General features: G+C 37.4%; 1 protein-coding gene across 1 annotated transcript in view; it reads left to right on the top strand.

Annotated features, from left to right (window-relative positions):
• Positions 1 to 897: 897 nt before the first annotated feature.
• Positions 898 to 10,522, top strand: part of LOC110456388 (beta-1,4-N-acetylgalactosaminyltransferase bre-4-like) — a 29,274-nt gene continuing 19,649 nt past the window's right edge. Inside the window, exons 1-2 of the mRNA XM_021507095.1 lie at positions 898 to 1,103; positions 7,854 to 8,180. Coding sequence (XP_021362770.1) covers positions 7,889 to 8,180 — 292 coding nt within the window. The 5' untranslated portion in view covers positions 898 to 1,103; positions 7,854 to 7,888. The remainder of the gene's footprint in view (positions 1,104 to 7,853; positions 8,181 to 10,522) is intronic.

The raw sequence follows: 10,522 nt of genomic DNA, 5'->3' as shown, positions 1-10,522 counted from the left end.
CTGACCGCCATTTACACGATCACACTGCCCCCTCCTACCGTTTCCGGGAAGGGCCCAAGCAGACGCGACAGCCCGATTGCTACCCTGAGATGTTAACGCCTGAAACCTGTTTGAAGTAGACACGTTCTCAAATGAGCTACTCACGCCTGAGTTACTATGACTGTCATCCTTAGGTGTTGAGGGTTGTCGCTGCCGTTTAGCTGGCCTACCATTATAGTGTGTTGGTCTGTTCTCCGGGACCGTATTACTTTGTACGTCATTCTCCTCTCCAGTGAACAAGACCCCATCGACGTAAATTTTATCTCTCACAAACTTGACCTTGTGCCTTCGCTTCCTCAGTCGCTTTGCCACAGGACTTCTTCCACGGCTGCAGGGAACTGCTCGTTCACGCCGTAATGCGTACAATATTTAATGTAGCATATGTGTACGGGACAGCACCAAACTATGTTGGTTCTGATAAAGGAACCGGGCCACAATAGGACGAGGTTTTCCTCTTTTCCTCTTACTAAATCGATAATGTCGTCAATGGAGTGAAATGACTACTTGAAAATTATAAAAGTTTAATCATTTTAACAAAGATAGTAATTATATTTTAACTAAGACTTTTTAAACACTAATTGCTTACCTAGTAGATACGGAAAATTGACATGTTCATTGGACCGAATATTGTTCTTGATCTTACACACCTGTTACAGTTCACGTGCGCGTGTAAGTACGTGTGATGATACTAAGACAATGGCCGTATGTAAGGCCGGAACACAACTAAGTCCTACCTGGTCGAGTTAAACAGGGCTTACTGATTACCCACCTGGTAGTGTTACCAGGTATGGGAGTTCGACAAACATTGTTATCAGCAAGACACGTCACACGCTGACCTTTACCTAGCGATATCGCTAAAGGCATAAACCGGAAGCAGACGAAATACCATATTGAAATTTATGAAGTCAAAATGCTTCGGGCAAAAAAGTCCTGCTAATTGATATAGAAATGGAATAATGGAAGAACAAACGAAATCAATAAGACGTTATGTCTCTAGGACGGTGGACTAGAACCAAGAGTTGACCACCGGACAGCACAGAACCTTCACACAAGGCAACCTTAAGGTAAACTACAAACATATAGCTTTTATTACTTCTTTATTATGAGTTATCCGAACACTTGATTAATGAGTACGTGTCTTATTCTTATAAAACATACTTACATACAGTTGATAAATATATTTATGAGAGTATCTTAGCTATGTGTTGTTATAGAGCAATGAAAACGAAAAAAAGGATTTAAGTACAATGTACATACATCTCTCTTTTTATTTATTTACAAAAGTATACCAATAAATCACATGAGATTTGTGACTTTTTCAAGTTTCAACACATTTCACTTTTATGTTATAACAAAAAAAATGTTTATAACTTCTTTCAATATATCGAAGAGGACCTTACATTAAATAATGTAATAAAAGACATGCACCCAACGTAAATGACCTTGGAAGTATAGCTTATTGTCAGCACAGACATATGAACAAAGTATAGGCGTGTGTAATCACAGTGTCACCGGGTAGTCACACTAAATAAAGATAACGACTCGTGTTTATATGCTCGACAGTGAAGTCTCATCAATAAGGGGGAAACCAAGAATCATCCTTATCACAACACAGCGTCAACAAGCATGTATGTCTCTTTTTAAACTTAATGTCACCTAATCAGGGTGGTTGTCTACCTGTAAAAATACGTATCGAGTTATAGAAGTAATTGCAGTTTCTATTCACACGAAATGAACATCGTGTTGAGTTAAAATTTACTTGTATAGTTACTTTCCTAAAAAAACACTCTTGTTCACCCTGTAAGGAAACCGGCAATTGACATCTCAGATATTGTCTTGTTAATTAAACACGAGGAAATCTAAATATCGGGTAAAGAAACTGTAGATCAAAATACATGCTCATATACGGACCTGCATAAAGTTTGTTAGAATATTATTATTTTAATTTTTAATAACTTCTTTGTATAAAAATAGATAAGATAAAATAATGTTATAACATTATAAAAGCATTATAAAAACTAAAGAAAGAAATTTGAAATAGTGATAAAAACAGAAACCACAATAACAACACAGACCAGAGAAATGCTATTGACCCAGTGATGTTTCTAACCATTACAATATAGACAAGGCGGATAATATTACCAAAAGTATGTGTATCACAATAACAAGCCAAACAAGGACATGGGAACAGTACTGTCATAGTGATGTTTAGTATGACACTGACAGTACACAGACCTGGGGAGGTACATGTAACTAAACAAGGACATGGGAACAGTCATAGTGATGTTTAGTATGACACTGACAGTACAAAGACCTGGGGAGGTACATGTAACTAAACAAGGACATGGGAACAGTCATAGTGATGTTTAGTATGACACTGACAGTACAAAGACCTGGGGAGGTACATGTAACTAAACAAGGACATGGGAACAGTCATAGTGATGTTTAGTATGACACTGACAGTACAAAGACCTGGGGAGGTACATGTAACTAAACAAGGACATGGGAACAGTCATAGTGATGTTTAGTATGACACTGACAGTACAAAGACCTGGGGAGGTACATGTAACTAAACAAGGACATGGGAACAGTCATAGTGATGTTTAGTATGACACTGACAGTACAAAGACCTGGGGAGGTACATGTAACTAAACAAGGACATGGGAACAGTCATAGTGATGTTTAGTATGACACTGACAGTACAAAGACCTGGGGAGGTACATGTAACTAAACAAGGACATGGGAACAGTCATAGTGATGTTTAGTATGACACTGACAGTACAAAGACCTGGGGAGGTACATGTAACTAAACAAGATAAACTCTAAAGAGGATATAGTTGGGTTGTAACAATACTATATCTCCTGTTTCAAGTATATAATAATAAATATTTAGATAATTGAGGTATATTGAGAGTTCATAGACCTAGGGATGTATATGTAACTAAACAAGAATACCTCTTGTTACTAAACAGTCATAGCTCTGATATCGAAAGTATTAGATACCTTAGAAATGTTACTAAATCATATATGTCATATTGACAGTACCTAAACCTGGGAAATGTTACTAAAACACTATTTGTCATATTGACAGTATATTTACAGAACAAAGCCCAGTGGGGAAAAAAAATATAAATAGGTTACCAGCAGAAGTATTACCACGTGACTGTTGTAAGTTTGAAAAACTAGAATTGAACTAAATAGCTTTAAGCAAAATCATCATCTCTTTTTTTATGGTTGATTGTTCCCAAGGTGTAAATATTGGCATGATACACATAATGGATAATAATCACTGACGGCTCTTTTCGAGTCGAAACATGTCAACAACTCTCTGCATTAAAATTAGGATCTAAGGAAGAACCACTGTGTTCGAGTCACTCCTTTTAAGTATATAATGGATAAAAGTACAATATAAAGAAGAGTCTTTTACGTTCGTAAAGATTTTGCAAATAAAGATTGAAATGCAGCGTTTGAACATGTACATTACATGTCCTCAAAGCCCCTACGGCGTATATCTACAGATGTACTGTGTATGAGGGTATACAACACAGTTCCGTCCCAACATATCCCATGATGTATGGTAGCGCTTCTTGGGAATTTTTTGAAAGGAACGGTGTAGCATAACATCATACTTTTGTTTAAATGCATCGGTTCTGACTCAATTACTACACCCTGGGGTAGATTTTCCCTATACTACATACCTACATATGAAAGACCCTACTAGACTATACTACATACCTATACATCTGATATACCCTACTATCCTTTATTACATACCTACATATTATAGACCCTACTAGCCTTTACTACATACCTACATATGATAGACCCTACTAGCATATATTACATAGTCACCTACATATGATAGACCCTACTAGCCTTTACTACATACCTACATATGATAGACCCTACTAGCATATACTACATACCTACATATGATAGACCATACTAGCCTATACCTCATACCTACATATGATAGACCCTACTAGCCTTTACTACATACCTACACATTATGGACCCTACTAGCCTGTACTACATACCTACATCTGATAGACGCTACTAGCCTTTACTACATACCTTCATATGATAGACCCTTCTAGCCTTTACTACATACCTACATATGATAGACCCTACTAGACGTTACTACATACCTACATATGATAGACCCTACTAGCCTTTACTAAATACCTACATATTATAGACCCTACTAGCCTTTACTAAAAACCTACATATTATAGACCCTACTAGCCCTTACTAAAAACCTACATATTATAGACCCTACTAGCCTGTACTACATACCTACATATGATAGACCCTACTACATTGTAGCAATAACTTTCTATGTTTTCCTTTTGAATTGTAAACAAACACTAATAAAAATCAAAGTACTGAAAATTCTGAAAGGCTAAACTCTTTAAGCTTTAAGGGCACCATCAAGCTAAGTCTGATCATACAAGTCATTATAATAAGATATTAAAGTGGGGGATTTCAAATGAAATTTACAAACAATAGAACAACATTTTATAAACATTTTAAATGTTTCTGCTGACCAGTATGAGCATCCCCCTTCCCCGAGTACGAGATTTCAAAGGCGTTTGCTGAAAAAATACTTTTCGTACTTCCACGAACATATATTAGACATATACAAGTCTGTAGTATTTCATGGCTCCCAGCTTATATTACATAAAGATCCTTGATAAAATGAAAGGCGTAGTTCATTTGTTTTACATTTAAAATATATTCAAACTATATATGTTCCAGTAGATCTATGTATGTCGTTGAAGAAAACAGCCATCACATTTTTTAGGGGCCGGAGTGAACGAGTAGGATGTTGGACCGGGAGAGGCCGGAACGACTTGATTCGTTTTTATAGAATATGAGCTGTCCTCAAAAAGTGTTTTGAACACAATAGGAACATTTCGTGAGTTTTTCCCACTTTCAACAAACTGTACGCATTGTTTCTAAACACTGACAAGTTCAAGGGAAATGCGTGGAAACGAGACACTATCTGCATGCGTGTTCCGACATCCATACACAACACGTGTTTTATTCCTCCTCGATACGAGCTCCTTCCACAACACTTCAGCGTTAAAATAAACGTCTATGGATATGTAAACTTGTCGTTTTTAAACATGTATAATCACAATAAAAGGAAGATAAAAACGTTGTTAATCACATGACAGGCCGCATATATCACGGCACATATCGCTCTTCTTTGGTAAAATATAATGGGGTTGAGTTGACCGAGTTGAACTTGTGATGTCACATGTCTGGGACACCGAAACGGGGTCATCGCTGTAGGGCCACAGTTGAGATTTCAAGAAACATTGTGATTTCTCTGAAACGAAAGTCGCTATGGCGTTCGCGCTTTCTCCACTTTCTGTTTTATGAAATGGTGTATTTTCAAACTTAATATTGCAAATCATTCTGGGTACACTTTAAAGGGTGCATAAAATACTATCCATTTTGTGGTATTAAGTGTTCTATAGATATAAGCTGTATTAACTGTTGATTTTTTTTCAATATGTTATTTAATACAGAACTAAGTGCAAATACACAGAATGGGTTGTTTTTTCTTCGAATAGACAAGTGTCATGGCGACTGTTGCGCACGTGGGTCCGATATGCATGCAAAGCCGACGTGCAAATTACTGAATGTACAAGGTACACTAGAATGTTATCATTCAACACATTGAAATAAATACTTGCTGACTCAAAATTCTATATAAGTATAAGTGCAGAGATTCCTTGCTCCGTAAAGTTGATTAAAAGACATATTTTCTGTGTGATCAATCAATGTAAATAGTGTCATGGCGGCCATGCGTGCATAGTGCAAGTGAAACGTCTAAATCCTCACTTCTCCATCATTTTGAAAAAATGTTTGCTATTGAAAAATGCATTCTCACAGTATTCAATTACAGACATCACATATGGTTGTGCTTACTTACGGTCTGAAACGATCTTTTCTAAGGCGTAAAATGCGAGCAGTTGATAGTCGATTTTACCATTATTTTGGAAGCTCTGTTTTTTTTCTAATATCCGAAGATTTTTTAAATTTAGTTATGCATCGATATTGACAAATGAAAATTATATTCAAATAATAACTAACTGTTTCAAATCCATTATGACAATCTTGGTTTTACCGACTTGCGACTCGACAGTGCTAAGTTTGTATCACAAGTGATTCAAAGTGTGGAGGATTATGTGATGTGGGATATAAGATTTTATCACATACCTGTTGAATCTTGTTATAGTAATACAAGCAATTTTCAGACCATGAAATACAACGTTCTGTATTGCACATGTGCAATACGGAATGTTGTAGTTACCTACTAGCCGGAACTACTTTTTATGGGAATCCCCTTGTCATGGAGAACTGAAAAGTTCCCGGTATTTACAAAAAATATCGAAGTTATAAAATCTTTGTATCGATTTCTACCTAATACGGAAGGTATGTGACAAAAGCAAGAACACACACTTGTGTTTTTCTAACGAATAAGAAAGCACTCATTTATTGCGCGGGCGTATATATATTCGTCCGCGCAATACACTCGTGCTTTCTGATTCGTTAGAAAAAAACAAGTGTGTTGTCTTGCATATATATTGAGATGACTTTTTTGATGATTGATATACCATTCCTCATTTTTTTTAAACAAAAATCAACAGTTTGAATTTTCCGGTAAATCAACACTATGGACTTCGAAGTCAGTCATCCCATAATCCAGTTCGCCCCGCCATATTGTCACGTATCGGAGAATTAATGTAAACTAGAGCAATGTCAGTTCATGTTTGATGTGTGTGTCAATCTGAAAAGTGTCAGAAATGCGTGAATTTTTTGATAGGGTAAGCTTCTTGTTTATTTTTATTGTTTGTCTCGCAGAAATTGTATGTATGCAGAAACCATTTTGAGTAATGGCGGCAATACCTTTATGACAGACCGTTTACACATTTCAACACCAGGTGGTGTTAGTAACTTGTTGGAAGATTAAGACCAATAAGAATGCTAGGGTTGTAGTTGTACACAGGCTTCAGAGGCGTTGACAAAAGGCTGCAACGTAACTGCGTTACGTTTAGCCTAAAGAGTGTATCTCGAAGCAATTGGAAAACTTTAAGGTGTAATTGTTCTTGATGTTATCAGTTTATAAAACCATGTTGCGAAGTAGTTTTAGCTAAGGGCTGTACAAAGAAAATGTAAATATTTTTATATAACACATGTGGCGCTATTTACATCTGTACCTGGTTCATAATTCTGTTTATAATGTGTTTATTGATTGAACACGATAGCGGGAACCAATTAATAATTGCAAATTTAAAATGACACATGTTACTAAATGTGGCTAATGCAGTCGATGAATGGATAACTTAATTACCGCATCGTAGCTGGAGTGATATGGTGAGCGAGGAGAGCATACAAAATATAAGCAGGCCTGATAAAAAATCAAAAACAAATACTTGTGAATAATATAAAAAAAAATATAAATCGATCGTTTATGAAAGAGAGTGAGGGGTATGGAAGCCATGAAAGAGAGTGAGGGGTATGGAAGCCATGAAAGAGAGTGAGGGGTATGGAAGCTCTCCTACGAGAAGTCACGATTTGTTAATTTGTAACATGCTGGTGAATCAAAAAAAAAATGAAAAAGAAATGACCGCATCGTCATTTAAACTACACATAGGTAATTATATAAGTCTCTCTGAACATAGTCATTTCGTTCTTACCAGATCACGTGACAAGTCAGGCGGTTAAGTATGTTCCTGACAGGATCAAGACGGGTGAAAACGACTCTACTAAGTCTGTTTTATATTTTCTCCTTCTTACAGACGATTTGGATCCGGAAAGGAGTGGAACTCGAGGAATGGAGAAAAATATTAAAAGTTTAAAATGTTCACGAAACGGCATATTTAAAAGATGTATAGCTGCCGTCCTGGTTTTCACAACATTAAACCTTGTGATATATATGTTGTTCGATTACTTTGGTGTCTTTGGTATCAACAAAAGAATGAGAAACTTGTTGATTTATAGTAAAAATGTGTCACACGAAGTAGAACACATGCTTCAGCAGTTAAATGGGACTATACATCCTTTGACAAAAGCCTACACCTCTCGGAGCCCCTTACCCGATTGTCCGGACGTCCCTCCAAAACTAGGTAAGTCATTTCAATCATTTTATATATTACACACTTAATCACACTGATATACGTCAATTAATGAATTAATTGATCGGCCGTTTTACACCAGTGTGTTATTTCACATTATATATTACCACACAAACCATCCTCATTCACGGCGCAATAGCGATGGTGGGAATCGTATTTAAAGACGTACGCTTCACTGTGTTAAATGCATACGACACCCTTTCATGAAGAAGTTTAGCAGTATAAGCTTAGTTAACTCTTGGCGAAACACTACTGAGATATTAATGCATTGACGTCGTTAACAAATACACGTTCATTAAAACGTATCTTATCAAATAATATTAATTAAAATTATTAGGCACAAGTTTTCACAACTTACTTGGCCCTGTAGCTATATATTTTCCCATACACGTTAATTAAGGGAAATATCTCTAACACATATTATGCATAAAACACACTATCAGATGGATACGGGTACGATGGGGTAACCGGATGTTGGGAAATCGTGTCGGGGTATAGATTTTTGTAATAATATGATCATCTTTTCCTTTTCCTTCAACTCCGATGAGATGAAAGCACTAAAGACGTGTTGTTCAGCTTTTTTTTATGTACATTGTTATTATATATATATATCTATACATTAGTTACTTTACATACATAATTTGTAATTCACTAATCACCGTTAAAATCATTACTATACTTTCACCATTCAGATAATCTGTACATTAAGATGTGTACTGATGGCCCTTATGATGAATTCGCAGAAAATTGAGGTTTCTCTTGTGAAACCTATTTCTATTATAAATACTTACCACAGTCATTATTATGTATATGTCAACCCTACTTGCCTCTTTACATACGTACAATAAAGATCCCCCTTGAAAGTGAGAAACTTCCGATCCGTCGACTGGGGGGGGGGGGGGGGGGGCTCGAAAAGCGCCCTTAACAAGGAATCTATCACAAGTGCTAAATTCCACCTAGGGACCAATTGCCGTGAACGAGGCTTCTCAATAAAGAAGCCTCTAATGAGAGCAGACAATGAAGCGTCCGAGCCCACATACTTGCTACCATTGGAAAGCCAGCACACTACCAATGGCTGAACGATAGCCTGCATTAGTTCCCGGAGACCGACCTTTGCCCTGGAACAGAGACAAAAGAAAGTCGGCTACAACATCGACCGTCGGACACACCAATCACCGAAGGCGGACCATCGAGATTGGTAGACGGCGGAAGACGAAGGTCTAAGTGATTCTGCGATGCGAGTTGCAACTTCTCGAGAAAAGCCTGACTGAGTGAGCCTTCCCGAGATAGCATCCAACCGTGAAGGTGGAGCCGTTCTGGTCCCGAGTAGAACTGCCGGGACCTCGGTTCAGACAGCAGATCCCACAGGGGTGGGATGCTGCGTGGGAAGTCCACGGAAAGCCGAAGCAACAGAGGAAACCAAGGTTGTCGAGGCCAGAGCAGTGCAACCAGCAACACAGTACAAGGGTGTAGAAGAATCTTCTCCAACACCCTGCCCACCAGATTGAAGGGAGGAAACGCATACGCGTACATTCCCGACCAGTCCTGAGATAGAGCATCCACCGCCATGGCCATAGAATCTGGAACCGGAGACACAAACGTAGTAGTTTATAAAGGATACAGTATTATCTCAAGACAAACAACGCAAGTAGCAGTTGGAACCCCAAAGACCGTGGTAAGAACCAATAACACGTTCTTTATTTTACGTATGTAAAGAGCCAAGTAGGGTTGAAATATGCATTATAATGACTGTGGTAACGTATTTTGAAATAGAAATGCACGGTGTATAATGTCGTTCTGTTCGTATACTGCACATGGTCATTTGCCGTGTAGTGTAGCTCCATGACGTAACGTACAATCTCACCTTATCGACGTTTACGGTATAGCTTTCGATATAATAAACTGTAGTCTGTCAATTTTATGTTGATACCCACTTATTCCCAGTAATGGTTGTCCTGTCAGTATGCAGTTATTCTCATTTTCAGGCAACAGTCAACACTATATTCCCTCGGTGTTGGGATGCTCCGAGGGAATGTAGTTTTGACTAACACTCTTGTGTCACCTGTACTTTTGACGGCAATACACTTGTTACAATGTATAACAAACAAAAACATATTTTTGAATAATTTTCATCGACGTCCATTTGATGTTCAGCTATACGAAATGTGGATAATTTAAGGTGTACAGTACTGTACAATCCACAATCTATATAATACATGTTCACTCATTCTCAGTATACAGTAGCTGTCAGTATAATCTACATGTTCACCAATTCCCAATATACAGTAACTGTCAGTATAATCTACATGTTCACCAATTCCCAATATACAGTA

Source organism: Mizuhopecten yessoensis, unplaced genomic scaffold, assembly GCF_002113885.1.
Source record: "Mizuhopecten yessoensis strain PY_sf001 unplaced genomic scaffold, ASM211388v2 scaffold8745, whole genome shotgun sequence".
Lineage (NCBI taxonomy): Eukaryota > Metazoa > Mollusca > Bivalvia > Pectinida > Pectinidae > Mizuhopecten > Mizuhopecten yessoensis.
Note: the sequence above shows the minus strand (reverse complement) of the source record. Positions and strands in the feature narration are given on the sequence as shown.